We start from the raw sequence: 20,812 nt of genomic DNA on the forward strand, positions 1-20,812 counted from the left end.
TTCTTTAGACTGTGGAGTTGCTCATCCATGAATGTCTTCTTCCTATCGGAATGTGTCGTTGTTTTCATCGACTTTTTCAAGACCAAATTTTCATTATGAGTCAGTAATATATTGTCTTTGTGGGTTAAAAGCTCCATTTGTCATAGAATAGACAAGACATTGAACAAAAAAGTTTTCGAGTATAAAATATAAGGTTTGTACTTTTATATATTGATTATGAATTATGTGATGTTATGGGTGTTTGTTTTTAATTCATTTTCAGAGTTGAAATTATATCAGTGAGTGTATTTTTGAAATCATTTGCAAAATTGAAATTATATCAGTGGGTGTATTTTTGAAATCATTTGCGTACTTGAATTTATATCATTTTTATTTTATATGATGGAGATCAGAATGTGGTTTATTTGTTTAGAAAGAAGACATCTTGGCTAATGATGTTGAAGTTTTGAATGACACGAGTAATCATTCAGTACATGAGTTGAAAAGTTTGATATTGGAATCGCAAGATGAAATCAAACGCTTATGAAGGGATTTGGAAGTTGAATACCTGAAAAAAAAAAAAAAAGAATTCAATGTAGTTAATTTTTAGTATAATAGTTGTAGGAATTTATTTATTGGATAATTTCTAGTACAATAGTGAAATTTCGAATATATTCCTACCTTGATGTAATGTTAATTATATGGGTTTGCAAATAAAATGATTGCTAAAGAGATCTATGGATTGCAAGGAAAACTCTCTTTAAGAATGGTTTGTACTTTTATTCATACTAGAGTTTATTATCGAAATAGTCCCTCGACTATTGCGTAATTATTAATTTGGTCCTCGACAAATTTTTTTTGCCCAATTAAGTCCTCAGATCAGACTTTGAAAATTTTAATCATTTTGGTCCTCCGTTTATATTACCGTTTGATATCCGTTAATGTGGGCCAAAGTCTCCTCCCAAGTCTTTCTATCCCCTCAAATGGGTCTACTTTCACTTTTATCCAAGCCTTCTCATCTCCATTTTTTTTAAAACTCAAATTGATTTATTTTGAGAATCAATTTTCTCATTAACTCATTATAGCGTACAATATATCAATTTTTTTGTTTCACTTATGAAAACTTGAATCTACTTTGACCCAATCCAAACGAGAAATTAATCTTATTGATATTTGTACGACATACAAAATAGTCACATAAAATGTCATTTTTTACTAAAATTTCCAAAAAAAAAAATGCATGCTCTTCTCCTAATAATAGCTCATAAATAAAAATCAATAATATTCATTGTTTTAGGCCATTCCATGTCCATATGATTTATACTTGAATACGAATGTACTATCTTGGGTAGAATTGGCAAAAAAGCTTGTCATTAACAAAATAGAGTATATGGATAGGGATGATCGAAAAACAATATAATAATAGGAAGAAGTAATTAAAACATCTGAATGCCATCAAACATGATGGCGCTAACTGTTACGTAAGTATAAAAAAAATAAAGTTATGTTTTCCCTATTAATTATAATTTTTGTCGTAGTGGTAAACATTTGATCATGATAAATACATGAAAAGAGATCTAGAAAAAATATATTTATTTTTAATAGTTCCATTGAAATATTTTAATACTATTTTTTTTAATTAATCCTTGAATTAATAAAGAGTTTTAATTTGGAATGAATAGGGCAACAAAATTTACTATTGCTCCTTTAATAGCCAACAGAAATATCCTACTAATTAACATTGTTTTATAATTATAAAACTATAGATTTTTATTATAATCAAATATCTTGAGTACAATACAGTTCAACTTATTCATATATGACCGATCTAGTCACATAAATATGAGTAATGGAGATTAAATAGTACAATATCAGATACTGAAACCAAGCATATATATTTAAAAGAACATCATATAAAAGAAGCATATCAATGTGAACCACCATTAAAGAACATCATAGAAAAGAAGCCATGAGATTATGCAGAAAGGGCTTTGAATTGAAGTTGATATGGTTATTTGTGGCCAGCGCCGCCTCGACTTGGTCCCGGGTAAGCCCTTTCTAAGATGGCAGCGAAGCTCTCCGTCGCCATGGAAACCACAGATTTGTCTTTCAGAGTTCTGGAGGCCTGAGCTGCATGCACGGAGTTGAAGACGACCATCACCACACACAATATGGCCCAAAACAATGCACATCTAAAACCCAATGGAGAATAACAATGACTGCTCTTCTCCATTTTTCTAAAATTTACCAAGTTTTCTTTTGGTGAATTGATCAAAGGGGGTTTGAATTTTGAAATAATGTTGTATGTATGAAGAAATGGAAGCCTGGTGTAGAGGTATATATAAGAAATGGAGTACGTACATCATGCTAATTGGTTTTACTTTTTTTTTTTTTTAATACTACTTGCCTCCACTGAGGCTCAAACCCACCACCTCCCGTATAAAGGGAAGGGTTTGATGTCACTGGACTACAAGGTCCTTGGCTAATTGGTTTTACTTTAATATAATGTTTGGTTCATATTATCTTACCTAGGAATGTTTGGCAATTAACTGATTGTATTAGCTGTTTTTAACAAGTTTATAGTATTATCAAGTTTTCTTGGTATGTTTGGGAGATTGTTGGGCAGAGGTCGGTGAAGGATCAAATTCATAATCCTACCTCTAGATAATGTGATTGCGGTATATATAAAGAAATAAAAATGTAAAATTGAATAAATTTTTTTTTGTGTACTACTGACTTAGGGTACAAAACATGACATCCCATTTGAAAATTCATTTAGTGCCACTAGACCACAAGATCATGAGTTAAAATTAAATAAATATAAAGACTATAATAATCAACAACGGGATAAATTAGACTTTTAAAATGAAAATGCTATAAGCATATCAAAAAGTTATTCAAAGTAATTTTTTATTTTTAATTTATTGACACTAAACCAAACAAAAATTTGTTTATCTAACACTCATTTTATTTGTTTGACAAAGTCAAACAACTTTAGTTGGTTAAACAAGTCAAACTTTGGCTAAAAATTTATTTTCAAAACATCCCATCCCCTCATATTAGAAATGTGAAGTTTCTTAATGTGCTGCTCAACTGGTTGCAAAGGTAAAATTTATCACAAGAGACCAATGATCAAGTCTAACCAGGACAATTGAGTCACCATGATTTACCCATCCACAAGCTATCGGGCGATTCCGGCCACCTTTTCATCACAAGAAATGTAAAGTTCCTAGGGTATGCAAGATTTTAAAGTTTTGTGTATCTCAATTTTGGTAACATCAATTAGAATCATATTCATCCCATATTTTTAGGTCACATAAGATTCATGAGAGTGTCACATTATCTCAAAATATCTTTAAACTAAACATCTTAAATGTACTATCCTATTTAGACAGATTCATCCCATATTTTTAGGTCACATAAGATTCATGAGAATGTCACATTATCTCAAAATATCTTTGAACTAAACATCTTAAATGTACTATCCAATTTAGAGAGATAATCTATCGCATTACATTCATGGAGAAGCAAAATGGATAGCAAATTTTCATAATCATTATCGTTTAGGTTTATGAATATTATTGAAGGATCCTCATACTTTAGGCCCAATGTATTCTTTAATTTTAGTTTGTTGCAAATAGAGTAAGGGTGTGTCTGGTCTGCACATAGGAATCGAAATTGGAATAGGTATCAAATACTTGGTAATAATAATACATTTTGGTGAAAGTATTTTACATGTTTGATAGTATAGTGGAATGGAAATGATTATTAATAGTTGGGGAAGATGAGTAAAAAGGGAAATGAAACCCTTATTTTATTAGGAAATGTGTTTTCCCTTATTTTATTAGGAAATGTGTTTTGCAATTAATGGGGCAATCAAAACATGTTCTAAAAACCTGCCAACCAAACAATAACAATGACTTTGATAACACACCCTAATTATCTTTACTTTTTATTTTGGTCATTCATAACAATCCAAAGTCCAAAAGGAAAATATTAAGATGGCTATAAAAAGTTAAGAGACAACTATAATTTAGTTTTATTTAAACTAAAAGTCCTAATCCTTAGGTTATCCATCCAGGTCAAAGTTGCACCAAAATATGCATCATTTGGAGACTTTGATAAATTTGGAAAGTTTTCTTTTAAAAAAATGCTACTTTGAAGGGTATATAACCTAATATCTTGTGCATAGATGATTTATTTTCATTGAATGTCCTCTACGGTAATAGTATTATGGCGTGCATGTTAAGGGAGGACTTAATTGGAGAAGTAAAATAAAAAACGAAAGCCCTAAACTAATTTACATTCAATTTACTGAAAAATTCATAGTCGCTATATGACTTTAGCTAACTAGTAAATGATCACAAGGGGATAAACCAACCTAATTATGTTGCTTATAGTTGATTGCTGACTCTAGCTAATTATAAGTTGGTTATAGTTGATCGCCGGTTCAAATGGAAAAGACCAATAGACAATTAGCTCAAAGAATTGAACTTAAAACTTTACAGTTATCAAGTCAACTGCACTACTAACTCTATTGAGTTGCCTCTAAATCAAGTTACTAGGTGGCGTGAGTATGTAGCTGATGTTGTTGTATATATGATATATACTCCACATGATTTGAAATACTCCGTTTGCGTTACGTTGTGGAGCCGAAATCTTATATTGTTGAATATATATATTATTGTGAAGAATTTCAGTAGTTCATGCAAATTAAATGGGTTGGCTCGTATGTATATGTATATGAGTAGAAAATTATGATTCAAAAGTTAAGGTATTATGATGTTAGTGGCGTGCACTTGTCTAAGAATAATAGTCTCATTATTATAATAGTCATGTATGCACTTAATTTAATCCATTTTAAATATGGGAACTAATAATATTGACTATGGAATTAATTAAACCAGGCCATATATGGGTCAACTAAGTCCGCATAAATAAAAGAGGGTAAAATAGTAAAGGTAAGTAATTGTAATAATATTGAGTGGATCAATGTAATCACGATAATAGGATTAATAGTAGAATTTGGTTTGTCTAAATTACGACATAAGCTATTTTTACAAGGAAAGTCTAACAAACTTTGCTAAAATTATTGTGGCCAATGAGAATGGGTCAAAGCCCAATGACCGTCCGCATGACTCGGACTGAACCCACCATTTTGGCCCCCGAAACGGGCTACGGGACGGGAATGGTTGGGTGACCCGGGTCGCATAAATTGGTCCAGATCGCCTTGCTTGGCCTGGACGACCTTGGCCCAGGTCGCTTTCATTGGGTTCGGGTAAGCTCCTTGGATCGATTCCAAATCTATCTCCATCATCAGCCCCCACTCCTCGAGTTGCGAGAAGTACGTCATTAATGAGGTAGGGAGGGAGAGAGGGAGAGAGAGAGTAAATGCTCGAACTAATAAAAATTACGGACACCGCAACAAATCCCTTGTAATCTTTGGTGAGGGATGGCGATGACGTGGATGCGGCCAAGGCAACTCGAACAACATGTATTGTGGATGGGCTCTCGGTAATTCCCATGGGGCACGGGGACCAAGATGCCACCCCCCCCCCCCCCCCCCCCCCCCCCCCCCCCCCCCCCCCCCCCCCCCCCCCCCCCCCCCCCCCCCCCCCCCCCCCCCCCCCCCCCCCCCCCCCCCCCCCCCCCCCCCCCCCCCCCCCCCCCCCCCCCCCCCCCCCCCCCCCCCCCNCTTTACAGTTATCAAGTCAACTGCACTACTAACTCTATTGAGTTGCCTCTAAATCAAGTTACTAGGTGGCGTGAGTATGTAGCTGATGTTGTTGTATATATGATATATACTCCACATGATTTGAAATACTCCGTTTGCGTTACGTTGTGGAGCCGAAATCTTATATTGTTGAATATATATATTATTGTGAAGAATTTCAGTAGTTCATGCAAATTAAATGGGTTGGCTCGTATGTATATGTATATGAGTAGAAAATTATGATTCAAAAGTTAAGGTATTATGATGTTAGTGGCGTGCACTTGTCTAAGAATAATAGTCTCATTATTATAATAGTCATGTATGCACTTAATTTAATCCATTTTAAATATGGGAACTAATAATATTGACTATGGAATTAATTAAACCAGGCCATATATGGGTCAACTAAGTCCGCATAAATAAAAGAGGGTAAAATAGTAAAGGTAAGTAATTGTAATAATATTGAGTGGATCAATGTAATCACGATAATAGGATTAATAGTAGAATTTGGTTTGTCTAAATTACGACATAAGCTATTTTTACAAGGAAAGTCTAACAAACTTTGCTAAAATTATTGTGGCCAATGAGAATGGGTCAAAGCCCAATGACCGTCCGCATGACTCGGACTGAACCCACCATTTTGGCCCCCGAAACGGGCTACGGGACGGGAATGGTTGGGTGACCCGGGTCGCATAAATTGGTCCAGATCGCCTTGCTTGGCCTGGACGACCTTGGCCCAGGTCGCTTTCATTGGGTTCGGGTAAGCTCCTTGGATCGATTCCAAATCTATCTCCATCATCAGCCCCCACTCCTCGAGTTGCGAGAAGTACGTCATTAATGAGGTAGGGAGGGAGAGAGGGAGAGAGAGAGTAAATGCTCGAACTAATAAAAATTACGGACACCGCAACAAATCCCTTGTAATCTTTGGTGAGGGATGGCGATGACGTGGATGCGGCCAAGGCAACTCGAACAACATGTATTGTGGATGGGCTCTCGGTAATTCCCATGGGGCACGGGGACCAAGATGCCACCCCCCCCCCCCCCCTCCCCTTTGGAGCACATCCACATTAGCGATGACAGATTATCCTTGACGAATCCTTCTCGAACCACGGTGACTAAGCACGAGGAGTTCGAGGGTGGAGCCATTCATGAGATTCACCAGGATGACCCTTGACAGTCTAGACGACATCTTACTTGCTTATTTTGTGTGCCTTCGGGCTAATTATCATCCTCCTATGTATGGGGTTGTTATGCCATGGACCCAGGTCCACCTTGCGTTCACATACACTATACTCTACATTCACAATTTGTAAACTCCACATTCACACATTACAGGATTATATGTTTAGTAACTATATTACCACTGTTATGCATTCACATATTCAAAACTCTATATTCACAGGTCCTATACTCCACATTCACAACTTGAGAACTCCACATTCACACATTACAGGATTATATGTTTAGTAACTATATTACCACTGTTATGCATTCACATATTCAAAACTCTATATTCACAGGTCCTATACTCCACATTCACAACTTGAGAACTCCACATTCACACATTACATGGCTACAAGTTGCTAGAACTTCTTAACTCTATTACAGATTCACACATGCATAACTCTACATTCACGATTTCTATACTTCATATTCACAATTTGCCCCCTCCACATTCACACATTACATGGCTACAAGTTGCTAGAACTTCTTAACTCTATTACAGATTCACACATGCATAACTCTACATTCACGATTTCTATACTTCGTATTCACAATTTGAAACCTCCACATTCACACATTTCTGGGCAACTCTACATTCACACAATCATAAATCTACATTCACGATTTCTATACTTCATATTCACAATTTGAAACCTCCACATTCACACATTTCTGGGCAACTCTACATTCACACAATCATAAATTTACATTCACGATTTCTATACTCTACATTCACACTTTGAAACCTCTACATTCACACATTTTTGGACAACTTTATATTCAGCAATATGTTTACTAATTAAAAAAAAAAAATGACGTAGTTTTGGACCCAGGTCCACCTTGCAAGGTGGACATGGGTCCACAGCATAATTTGCCCTATGTATGCCTTTGGGCTAAATATTTGAAAATTCTATTTTGTGAACTTTTGCCTTTGGGCCAACTTGAATGGAAATATTTTGTTTATCCCAACACCTTTTAGTCTTGCATCCTTAGCCTTGCAATTTAATTTGTGATCAGAGTCCTCTCCATCCAAGAGACACAGGAAAACTTAGATTTTGCTCTCATGATTTATTTATTTATTTATTTTTGCGTGAGTTAGCTTACTTTCGTCAAGCTTTGGATTGACGAAAGGTCGGCTCTTTTGATAGATAGTGAGCGGGGTTGGACCTCGTAGTGACCCTTAGGGGGTACTTAGCATTTTCATAATCAAATTGCAAGCTTGGCCAATAAAAGGCTCTCCTGTTGGATAATTAGTGGGGTTGGATCCTGTACTTGCTCTTAGGGGATATTTAACATTTTCGTGAACAAAAAGAAAAAGAGTCTTTTCTTGGTTAGTTAGCGGGGTCAAAGCCCGTACCGATCGTTAGAAAATGCGTTGAGCGAGCAATACATACATTTTTTTAGATCGGAATCGAATGAATCGGAATTTGACGGTGGTCTGAATACAATGGCACACGAGGACTGTGGTGTGGGTGACTTTTACATAAAATGCATTTACGGATAGCAGGTACAACGTCAATCAAATAAAAATTTATAATAATGTTATAATTTATGAATTACGTACTTAGATAAAGTAAACGGTGTTATTGCGGCAACAATTGCACAAACTAAATACGTAGTAGTTTTTTTAAAGGACCTGTGTATGTTAAAAACTTAGGCCAGTGGGAAATGAATTGAAACCCAATAAACTGTCTGAACTTTAAAACAAAATGAAAAAGATGATGGTTCAATTTAGACAGCCCATCAGGCATTATTATTGGACAAAGGTCGCACCAGCCTGCTATCCTTCCACTGCAGAGAGGAGAACGTTTTCGCTGCTCTGTGAAGCCAGCCTCACGCTATGCCCTCCAATCTAAGGGCCGAGACACCTCCACTTTAGCGGAGACACCACAGCCCAACTCACCACTTGGAATGGACAGGCCAGTAATTAGCAACCCAAGACCAGCCCTCTTAGTAAGCCCAATTATTCCACCATCCTGATGCTCCTACTTAGGTTACAGGCTTACGCTACCAAGCCCAGCGAACAAAACCCCTAGCTACGAGCTTATTAAGAGAAAATACTTGTCATATGAATTCGATGTGGGAAAAGGAAGGGTTGGGGAGTGGTGAGTTTATCAGTTTAGTAATTTAATTAAGGGAGGAAAAAAAGGAAAATAAGATTAGTCCAGTGTATGTAAGTGGAGAAATTTAATGTATAATCGTGAGTCAAAGTACTCAGGAAGAGGAAGTAAAAAGTAATGTCTATTTTTTAACAGCCCCCTGTTGCCTCTTGCAAGGGCTAATCTTGTAATAATCTCTTCTCCTCCACCACTTTTCGCAAAATCCCAGTCTCCCAGAACACTACAGTGAACATCATATATAGGGCTTGGGAGGATGTGCTTTCATGGGAAAAAAACAACTTTGTTGGGAACTGGAAAATAACGAAAACACTATTTTTACTCTCACTTTTTACTTCTTCACCAAATTTTGATGTTGATATTTTCATTGAAACCCACGTGATAAAGATAGTTAATCACCAATTGTTACATTATGGAATAAAAGTAAGGAAGTAGAAATATGGAATAGATGTAGTAGAGCGTCTGCATTATTTGGAAGCATTGGTAGTGTATATATATATATATATATATATATATATATATAAATTAGCAGTTTTGATCATATATTGAGTTTAGGGGAAATTAGGATTGTGAAATGAGATTATGTATTTTTTTCATGCTAATTTGTGTACAATTTGATCCTTTTATAGATTACCGATAAATAATGTAGGAAGTTTACACTTTATAGAGGCTTGCAATTGCATTGGTGGAATAGTATCAGGAAGCTCTTTCTGCAACAAATCTTCTAAAAATACATCCTTTTGTGAACCATTTGCCACTTCAATTTGAAAAAATATTTAAAAAGATGAATTTTGTTGAAGGATCACCCTTAAAATTATACTTGTAGCATTTTCATGCTTAGAGAAACACATATATGCTCAAAGTAACCCTTAATAAGGATAAGCAATAGTACAATTAGGTCCCTTTAAGAAAAAAAAATTAATGAAGCCCCCTTAAATCTGTTAAATAGTTGAATTAGGTCTTATTATGAGTTATTCAAGGGTTATCATTGATGTGACATTGAGTAAACTAACATGTAGCATTGTAAGTTTAGGTGGATGCTAATTGCTAAGTACCATTTTGTAATGAAATGATTCTCGAAATTCACTAGAAAATGAAAAAATACAACAAATAAATATCCACGAAGGATAATTAACCAGGAAAATAAAACCTACAAAAGGTTGAACAAACCTGGAAATGCCAACGGACGAAAATCGGACAATCTCGGGGTGGTTGGAAGCACGCGTCGTGTTGTCACTATTCTTAAAACCTTATTTATCGCCTCCCGGGGTGCTGGAGCGTTGCGATTTAGGTTTGCCAGGATAAAACGTACTACGATACCGGCGTTTGAGCACACAAACTTGGTATCCGGCGAACTAGGACATGAGATGAACGCAAGTGGCTTGAAGGAATGATGAGTAGTGTTTTGAGGAGAAAATCTGTGTATTTTCGTGTAGCTTGGTGTGTTCAAAAACTGCTGCTCGTCTACGAATATATAGTAGAGGAAATGGATCATAGCATTAATACAATACATGAAACCTCCACCCACTAGCAGAAAATTAATTCTGCCACTGGCCAACATTAACACGTACCCACTAACAAGTCCATTATTCACAAAATAACTCTGAAAATAATGATTGGAATTACTCAAATTGATTCCGTAATACCAAGAGTCATTTTTGAACGGACACAGTAGGTGAAACGTCGCGTTCGAGAGGTCATTGGAGTCGCGGTGCGAGACATGGTTCCAGTCTGCGAACCATCGAGACATCAGTCGTGCCGCGAGACGTCAAGTTGTGCATCTTGTGAGTTGAGGAAAGTTGTCTACATCCAAGACTTGTGAGAGGGAGTAAAAGTTGGAAGTACAAGTAATATTTTCCTACAGAATATATTAAATGCAAATGCATAATCTGAATGTTATTTGTAACCAACGTTCTCATTGCAAAGTGGACGTTGTTCCAAAGGTCCATCATTCCATGGTATAATTTACCGACATGGTTTATCATGTGCACAGTGAATTCCAGGGGTTATTATTCCATGGACCATGGTTCACACATTTGTGTGAGGCATAAATAAAAATTACATTTTTAATATATTAAAAATACATTATTTGTATATGTAAAATACATCATTTGAAAGTACATAATTTTATATATATTACCAAATAATGTACATTCAATACACAAATAATATATTTTTAATATATTAAAAATGTATATTACATTCATAATTCACATAACTATGTGGACCATGGTCCACACAATAATTTTCGGAATTTCTAGTCAACAATATAGCAATTGATCATTTACCGTGGTCCGTGGCACGGGGATGTAGAGTTTCTAGGCCCATTAAAAGCAGGATGGAGAATGGGCCCGACATGAGGCCCGACAAGGAAGCGGAAAAACAAATAGCTCCACGTGTGGTGGGGTCCAAGACTAGGAAGTTTGAAAGTGTGATCAACGTCAACATTCTATTTTCCGACTTTGCCACACGTGCTAATCCATATGTCTAGTCAACAACAGATACATCTTTAATTAGTTCACTCAATTTTGGTGAGAAATATTATAATGTTAGCAAAATCAATCAAGCCTTTTCCCCCTACTAAAAATAAAGTTATAAATTACACCTTTAATTTTTTTTTGAAAGAGCCTTTAATTATTTATTTATCACAACATAATTATAATTATAATGTATCAAAAGAATATTAATACATAATTATTAAAAAAAATACTTCATATTAAATTCACTAGAACACTCATCGTCTATCAATCAGTTTCATAAAAAAAATTATTTTATTTTAAGTAGTTAACAATAATTTATTTTCATAGATTTAATTATTGCATAGCTTTTTATACAAAAAATTGTGTAGAACTGTCTCTCTCTCTCTCTCACACACACACATATATTTTGAGTACCACGTAAAACATATATAAAATATGTAATACCTATTATTAAAAATATAATATTTTTCTATAAGTCTACATGTATTATATTTTTTACTGGAACGTATCATTTTTTTCTTTAAAAATACTAGTAAAGATGTGATACTTGTTGATTATCAAAAAAAATTATATTGTTATATATTTGAAATTTTTCTTTAAGTAAGACGATCCTATACCAAACCAACCAAACTTTATATTATCTTATGCTTAAGATTTTTTTTTTAAATCTAAATTGAACTTGGCCAGATGTAAATCGAGCCATCTTTGTCTGGTATAAAAAAAAGCAGACAAAGACACCCACTATTATCCTCATCAATTTTTTCTACGGAACAGACATGTTTAATTTTTTATTTATTTGTTCATATTTAAAAAGAATTTTCTTTATTTTGTTTTTATAGAAAGAATAAATCGATGTCAAATCATAGCCAAATCAGCACCAACTCAACACTAAACTGATAGCTAATTTGCTTAATTGTACTTTCTCATTCAGTTCTAAGCTACTTTTCTTTCTTCCTTTCTTTCTTTGTTTTTAGTGATATTGACCATATTACAGGTATATTATAGCGTATTTGGCATTGTTTGGTAAAATAGTTAGCTTATTAATTAATTTTAACTTATTTAATCACTATTAGTTGTTTGACTTGGTTAAATAATCGATATAAGTGTTTGGTTAATTATTTTTTTTGTAACTCTAAAATGTTAAAATTCAAAAAGATGCTCAAAACAACCTTTTCAATTTGCTTTTTTAGAAAAAAAATTATACCAAACAACTATCAGCTAACAGCTAATTTACCAAACATCTTTCTAATTTCTACAATCAGCTAATGTTATCAACTAGTTGTACCCTTTAACCCAATCAGATAACAGCTATAAGCTAGCAACCATTTACCAAACATGACCTATATATAGTCCATATTGCAATATGAACCATTGCTAAATATTTATTTTTAGTATACTAAAGGTTCATTTTAAATTCACTGAAAGTTTATTTTTATGTAATATATATCAAATAATGAATTTTCAAAAATTAAACATTCAATGTATTAAAAATAAACATTCAGTATAATAAAAATGAACATTATATGTCCACGATATGATAATTTGGTTCTTAATGGAATATTTTAGTTAAAAATTTTTCAAATGTAATTAATAAGAGCCTCCTAAGAAGAAAATATATCTTTATGGACCGACCAACAATTTTCTTTAATAAGTTTTTGTAATGGGAAGAAACTAGAAACGGAGTGTTATTTGGAAGTGATGTCATAATCTGCGCTTGGGGTGCCTCTAAAAATGGCTTTAAGTGTAGAATAGTGACATTTCACGTGGGCTTTGAGTCCAAAAATTGGTTAATTTGTGGTGAGTGGCTTATGAGAATAATGTGTGGTTTAATCAAATACAGAGTAACATTGTTGAAATCTTGTACTTTTGTAAACATCTAAGTCCCACACTACCTTAACCCTCGTGCTTTCGCACCCACTGTCGGTCAAGTAACTAAATATCAACTACACTTTAGTCCCAATATGATTATAATTTCACACATTGAGATGTCAATGAGTTTTAACTTATTTTATGGTGACATGTTTTTTTTTACTTTAAATATTAATTAATTTAATCCAAAAACATAGTCCCCAGGTCAAGGTCGGGTGATGTTGCTATAAATTTGATACAGACCATCTCAACATATTTTTTTCCGCTACAAAATCTAAAGTAATACCTTATCACTCAATTGGTATCCCTTCATAAGAATCTTGAAAAGAAACTACTTATCATTTATTACTACTTGTATATAGTTTATTAATGAGGTTTCTTACGGTTTCATTTCTAAAATTGATGAAGTATAATAGTAACTATATACATGATGTTATAAGCAACTATCATATATTAATTAAAAAATAACACCCAAATCTGATGGCGTGAATTAGACTTATAAACTATTGTTTTTATACATTAATTTTATTTATAAATGCGAGAGAGAACAATATATTTAAGTAATGACTAGTCAATTGGTGATATTTTGATAACTTGCATTTCATATTTGATTTATTTGAATTTGACCAGAGGTGTGGATCAATTTAGGAGCTAGGCCTCTTACAATTTGACTAGCGATCTTTAGGTTCAAACCTTAATAATGTTACTACGTTAAAACATATGAGTGAGTACTTTATCACTATTGAAATACTACTATGCTCAAATAAAATTAGTGTATGTGTTGGGTTGTAATTGATTAATTGAAAAAAAATACATAACCAGGTAACTAAATATAAACATGCGCTCATAATAATTGAACTAAATATTTATTATTTATATATTAAGTATAATATATAAAAGCTAAGTTATAGCCCATTATAATGATTAATGAATCGTCATACATTCAATTCAATAAATCTACAACCACATTGAGTACTCTTTGCACCAATTGTCCAACTTTGATGCACAGGTTAGTACCAGGCCACATAGAACACACACTCCCTATTGATACATAAATTCCTTAGTATGTCCCATCATAATCGGAAGGTGAACGGACAACAAACTCAAGATAATGAAGCTATATTTCAATTTAATTAATTCTAAATATATGGTATTTCTTTTGGTTGAATTTTCAATGTCATTTATTAATTGAAAGATAATCTATATTTTTATGATATTAGGAAAAAACATTTATAAATTATAATATAATATTTTCATATGTTAATGGGGAGGACATATATGAACCCACGGTGTTGGGATAGGGATTAGATATAGTGTTAATAATTCAGGGATATGAGTTGGGAGAGAAGACAAATATGTACACTAGGGTTGAAAGCACCACTGTACTCCACTACACAAACATCTAAACAAACACACCCATTATAATATTTTCAAAGATTACTACTACTCATATGAAAGGGCCATAAGATCCACTCTCACCTTCTCTTTATCCCCAACCATCACTTTCCATCAGGTATCAAATTGCAATCAGCTTTCTCTGCTATCAATTATATATATATATGGCCAAGATCCATCCCACATTGCTAAGTGGTAACTATATCATCCGTGAATAATAAAAATGTCGGTTACTATAAGTAAATATAAACTCTGGTAGTGTTTACAAGAATATTACTGTCATTTTATATTTATAAGTAGTTGGCATTGTTGCTATTCAGTATTGTAAGATTTCCCTAGCATAATATTCTAGTTTTAGTATAGGGTTTTGTTAAACAATAGTTAAACAACGTAAGCATCTTTTTTAATGTGTAGTTTTTTGCTAGCTCAAAATTTGCTACCCTTTTTTATAGGTACAAATTAAAACCCTTGACAACCCTATTCCAGCAATCAAGGATAGATCATTAAAAAATAGTTAGAGTTTTTCATAGATTGAAATAAATATAAAAAAACAGCAACCCTAACTCCTTTCTATGTTGTCACCCTAACCACACATGACTAGGGCTAGCCCTATTTTTTCGGCGATTTTTCCAACATTACATTAAAGATGCATTCATGCCTCATTTTCATTTGTGGGGAATGCCTTTCTTCACCTTGCCTTCCATCTTACACAACAATGCCATTTTCCTCAGTGCCATTTGCTCAAAAATGTTAAATATGGTCACGTTGCATTAAATGCACAGCTGCTATTTTGCCTTCAAAACTTAGGTCCTTAGCTGCCAATTCTTGATGGGTCACTGTCTATTTTTCGATCAAAGATATATATATATATATACCCACACAAACATTTTGAACGTGTGTGTTCATAAATTTTAGAATTTGAAGCAAAATTGAACACGCTCATTGTGTAGTGTGGGTATATATATATATATATATATATATATATATATATATATATATATATATATATATAACCTCTTGATCTTAATGTGTAATTGTGTACTACTTGGCTCTAAAATTGATCTACCACATGCAATCTAACAGACAAAAATAATTATACCGACTATGTGAATATGATTTATATTTGACTATTAAATAATTTTATTTTTTTTGGTGAAATCTATCCATTCATGAGCAATAAATAATAAGAAATTGGATCACCACATCAAAAAGTGAATGGGATAAATTTAAGAACAAATTAAACTAATTGTAAGAATTTTTTAAATTTTTTGTTTACCCATAAATTTTACTCCTTCCAAATTATTTGTATTATATATTTTCTCAAATGATATACCTTGTGATATGTTACAACGCTTTTTGTTCAATGGGTTATACTAACTTATATGTAAATTATCTGCAAGGACGGATTCAGAATTTTCTTTCCGTGGGGGCGAAGAAGTGAAAGTAAAATAATTAAAAAATGTTCAAATACAAAGTTTGAATACAAAATATCAAATATAAAATACATTAAAAATTACAATACAAGCTAAGATTTATGATGAACTACAGACAAATGTATTTTGTATTTTGTCGTCTACTTTCTTTTAGTTCATAATGCAAAGAAATCGTCTACTTTCTTTTAGTTCATAATGCAAAGAAAACTAATTGTCTTAATACAATAAATTTGATAGTGCGTGCGTTTTGCGCGTCGTGCGTGCACTTTACTACTGATTATAACTTCTCTGACAGAGCCGTAAGTGTTCAAATTAATCTAAACCATTGATCATTGATAAAATCATAGTATTGGTTGTTTTATTGATAAACTTTATGGGTGAAAGTGAGTGCATGAAGCTGAGGTGGAGATATGTAAACTTTACTCATTTTGGTTGAGCTTTGCGAGGGTTAAGATTATTTAGCACTGGGCTAAATTATGAAGGACATAAAGTTGGTTTGCTTTTACTACTAAAAAACTAATAAGAACGAACAACTTTAAATTGTTTGGTCCGTGAGGGTGTGATACAGTTTTGGAAGCTGTGCTCATGAGAGTTGAGTGAGCAGTTTTTGTGCCCGGAAATAAGAAAACAAATGCCAAAAAACTTGTCCACCAATTCGCAAGAAATGGCAATTATGAGCTGGTGCCACCAAGATTTTGCAATTGCCAACAAAAGAGATTTCCTTAAAAACACCAACTCTTCCCATTTCGTACGTGCCTAAAATAATTTGTTGCCGGGGATATTCTAGGGTTGCGTGTGGGACCGGCAACCTCTACATTATTTCACTAGAGTGAACATATATGTATGGATTTTCAACCTCACACGGTAGCTCAATTAATTTTTTAGTGGTAAATTGTTGTAGGATCAAAGTGTTAAAAGTTATAGTTCATAATTGTCAATCTCAAACTGGTGACTTGTTTTTGATACCGATGAAGCGCTTACTACTATGCCAAAAGTTATAAAGCCCAACTTTATTCTTTACATATTACCACCATCACATTTTCAACGGACAAGATGCTGGACTTGATCCTTTACCGGCCTCTTACGATACCCAACAATTGTCGTTGCCACCAATTGCTGGATTCAGGGGCGGATTCATAATTTCCTTTCAGTGGGGGCGAAGAAGTGAAAGTAAAATTAATTAAAAAATATTCAAATACAAAGTTCGAATACAAAATATCAAATAGAAAATACATTAAAAATTACAATACAAGCTAAGGTTTATGATGAACTACTGGCAAATGTATTTTGTCTTCTACTTTCTTAATACAATAAATTTGATAGTGCATGTGTTTTGCGTGCGTCGTGCGTGCACAGTGCGTGCGTTGTGCGTGAGTCAATATTTATGTTTTACCTTATCTTATAGATAAGCTAAGGCTGTGTTAAGAAAGGAATATTAGAGCACAATATTTTTACTTATAGATAATGTCGAAGAAAGAGACCATAAGAATTATGGAGTTAACTTGAACTCGGATTGACTTCTACAACGGATGAAAAGATTACAAAATAAAGCAGTACAGTACAGTTTTCCTTGGTTTATTTTTCCTTTTCTTTTCCAGCAAAAACGCCATGGAAGACGACCTCAATCCATATGCATGGTGGCCCATTGCTTATGCCCAGGGATCCACTTTGGGCATTTGGGGCTGAAGAAGCTAGACACAACCCTAGAGTTCAGGAGCTCAATGATGGGCGCAAATTTCACACATCTTGGGGTCTTATACTGGTTAATTGAAGCCCCAAGGCTAATGGCATAATCCATAAGCTTATCAAAGGTCCCTTCTTCCACAACCTTAATCTCAAGCGCCCCAATCGACTTGTCCGCCACGCGCCCCTGCCGGTAAACGCTGTTGAGCGACTCTTCAATGGCGAGACAGCAGTCTTCGAACACGGAGGGGTGAACCGGGGTTGAGCCCTTCAGGGTTAGCTCCCAGAATAGCACGTAGTGGCCCGGGATTGTTGTGGTGTCCGCGTAGCTTGTGTACTCGGTTAAGTGCGCGTCGAATGGGAGTAAATGGGTGACCGCGTTTTTAACCGCGTTCTGTAACTCTACCTCGTCAGTTTTGTCGGAATCTATGCTTAACACCACGTTTTTGCGGCACACGAAGTTGAATTGGGGCGCCTTGTTCTTGAATCCTGACACCCTCAGCACATCGCCCACTCGATACCGATATAGTCCTGCAATGTAACCATACCATTAATTACACCTTGCCCGGCTCTATTTTGATTGGAACGACCCTGATTACACCATCTTATGTGATGGACGTGACCGTTCGGGGCTCCCCCAATAACTCTCATATGTATCTGTCCCCCTTAACTGTATAGTTTACTATTGTTGGGAGCGAAAAACTATAAAATTTTTGAGATAGTGATAAATGTTCGCTCCTTAACTCATCCCTACCTAGTGAAATATACTTGCAATTTCACATATTAGTAACCATACCGGCTAACCCTGAGCATGTCTACTCAAGACACACGTACAATACCTATTTTGATTGAAATGGGCCCTAAATAGTGAGTACATCATCTAGTTAGGATGTGTTGGACCTGACCATTCAGGTCTCTGTCCAACAGTTTCCTAGCACCAATCAGTAAATTTTAACTGCACAGTTTATTATTTTTTTCTAAGAGCGAAAAATTATAATTTTTGGATAGGCTAAGTGTTTGATCGTAACAGATCCCTATGTGTTGAAGTAGTATACCTGCATAAGTGGTGACAACGAGCTCATATTCCTGGCCAAGCTTGACATCAGTTAAGTCCACCAACTCTTCTTGCTGTTCTTTGTCGTTATGTATGGGCAAGAATTCGAAGTAGGCCATGGTGGGAATGAGCGTGTAGGAGACCTCACTGGGCTTGCAAAGGGGGTTAAGATTCACACCAAAGTAACACTCAGAAGAGGCATACATAGTGCAGACCAAAGGGAGGCCATTACTATAGTAATCTAATGTGGGGATGTACTGTGACATAGTCCCAGTGACAATCACATCCACATACTTAGTGTTGGGCCAAATCCTTGTGATAATCCCTTGCCACCTCTCTTTCTTGCACTCACCCTCCACAAAATCTGCCAGCTTTGGGTCAGGCCTGAGAATTCGCATAACTGCTTCCCTCACAGAAGGCTCAGTGATCTGGGAGTTGACAGTGCCTGTCCTGATATCGTTGCAGAGAGGCTTCCAGTGCTTTTCCAGGAACCTGATGGCCCGAATGAAGCCCGAGGCGAAGACCGCCCCGACCCGGAGGACTTCGTGGCGTTGGCAGAGGCCACAGAGCATCTGGGCGTACATGCTTTGGTAGGAATCTGGGCAGAGAATTGCTTCGTTTGGGCTGGTGTAATTGGTGTACGGGTCGGGCTGCCTGTTTTTGAAGTATGAGCTTTTGTAGTAGCTGGTTAAAACAGGGCGAGCCGCTAGCCCGCCCGGGGTCTTAGCTTCGTATTTTATGAACAAAAAATACATCCCTTTGCCTTGCTCTAGCCCCGGCACAAATTGGCTCATCACCGGCATTAATAGACTGTATAGCTTTGATCTCCTCCCTAGCTCTTCCTCTATTGTTGGCATCAGTTTTCTTTCCCCTCCTGACGTCCCAGAACTGCATATTCATTATTAAAAAATTATAGCTAATAATAAAGTTGTTTATTTTCAACAAACATGAATGCTGGACCTGTCCAATAATTCCCTAGCCACTGATACTGAACTTAGTCATTCAGATCTTTACCCAGACATCTGGCGCTGAACTTGATCCTTAACGAGTCTCAGATAGACACATGATGCTGAACTTGATCCTTCACGGGTGTCTCCCAATAAATATATCCAGAAATGGAAAAATAAAGAAGAAACGATGGGTATGTTGGGATTTGAATATACCTTGTTAAGAACTCGGAGATGGGTTGAGAGCAGAGAATGGGGGATTTGTCGCCATTTGCGATACGGTTGATATCAGGTTGAATATCCTCATAGGTGATGACAGGCATGGTTTTCTTGAAAGTTTGTGCGTCAGTGTGGCCACCAAGGCCGTGGCGCTGTAAATACTCAACGTTAGCGTTTCTAGAGAGGATTTCGGCGAGGACCTTAGGCTGGACCTGATCGGCGTTCATGGTGATATCCTCAATGAACTCGAGAACTTTCTTGTTCTCCGCCGCAACAACCGACTCCTCCTCTCCGGCTTTCTGGGGACATTTGGGAGCCTCAGGCATGGTTTTTGGGTTTGCAAGGGGAGGAACAAGAGAGGTTTAATGGGATAAAGGTGAGAGATGAGGGAGAAGGGGTGCAAGAATTGAAGGAGATGAAAAAGATGGTAATTTGGGTGTGAGGGGAGAAGGGAGAGGAAGAGAAACTTTATATAGAGGAATTAGGTAGATGGGTGTGGTCCAGCTTTAGGCTGTGCTCACGTTATATAAATGCTATATTCTCATTAGCTATGAAGTATTACTTCCTTCACGTCATCTGTTTTTATCAAGTGAAAGTAAATTAATTTTTAAATTTAAATTTTTTTTTTTTTCGCACAGGCAGCCCAAGCACGTGCAGATACTACAAAATGTCTCCCAATTCTAGGACATTAATTTTTTC

General features: G+C 35.3%; 1 protein-coding gene across 1 annotated transcript; it reads right to left on the minus strand.

Moving 5' to 3' along the window:
• Window positions 1–17,645: 17,645 nt before the first annotated feature.
• Window positions 17,646–20,567, minus strand: LOC116022949 (indole-3-acetic acid-amido synthetase GH3.6-like). The gene is made up of 3 exons (XM_031263870.1): window positions 20,111–20,567; window positions 18,949–19,835; window positions 17,646–18,424 (listed from the first exon to the last, which is right to left on the minus strand). The coding sequence occupies exons 1-3, from the start codon at window positions 20,437–20,439 to the stop codon at window positions 17,832–17,834; spliced, it is 1,809 nt and encodes a 602-aa protein (XP_031119730.1). The 5' UTR covers window positions 20,440–20,567; the 3' UTR covers window positions 17,646–17,831.
• Between the last annotated feature and the right edge of the window lie 245 nt (window positions 20,568–20,812).

The sequence above is a fragment of the Ipomoea triloba genome, chromosome 6, assembly GCF_003576645.1.
Source record: "Ipomoea triloba cultivar NCNSP0323 chromosome 6, ASM357664v1".
Classification (NCBI taxonomy): domain Eukaryota; kingdom Viridiplantae; phylum Streptophyta; class Magnoliopsida; order Solanales; family Convolvulaceae; genus Ipomoea; species Ipomoea triloba.

What these genes read in the sequence shown, in the direction of transcription:
- LOC116022949 (XM_031263870.1), bottom strand. Translation starts at nt 20,439, where the DNA reads ATGCCTGAGGCTCCCAAATGTCCCCAGAAAGCCGGAGAGGAGGAGTCG. An exon ending in ATCTCCGAGTTCTTAACAAG is followed by an intron (nt 19,836 to 20,110) that starts GTATATTCAAAT and finishes ATGAATATGCAG; the next exon opens with TTCTGGGACGTCAGGAGGGG. An exon ending in CGTTGTCACCACTTATGCAG is followed by an intron (nt 18,425 to 18,948) that starts GTATACTACTTC and finishes GTTACATTGCAG; the next exon opens with GACTATATCGGTATCGAGTG.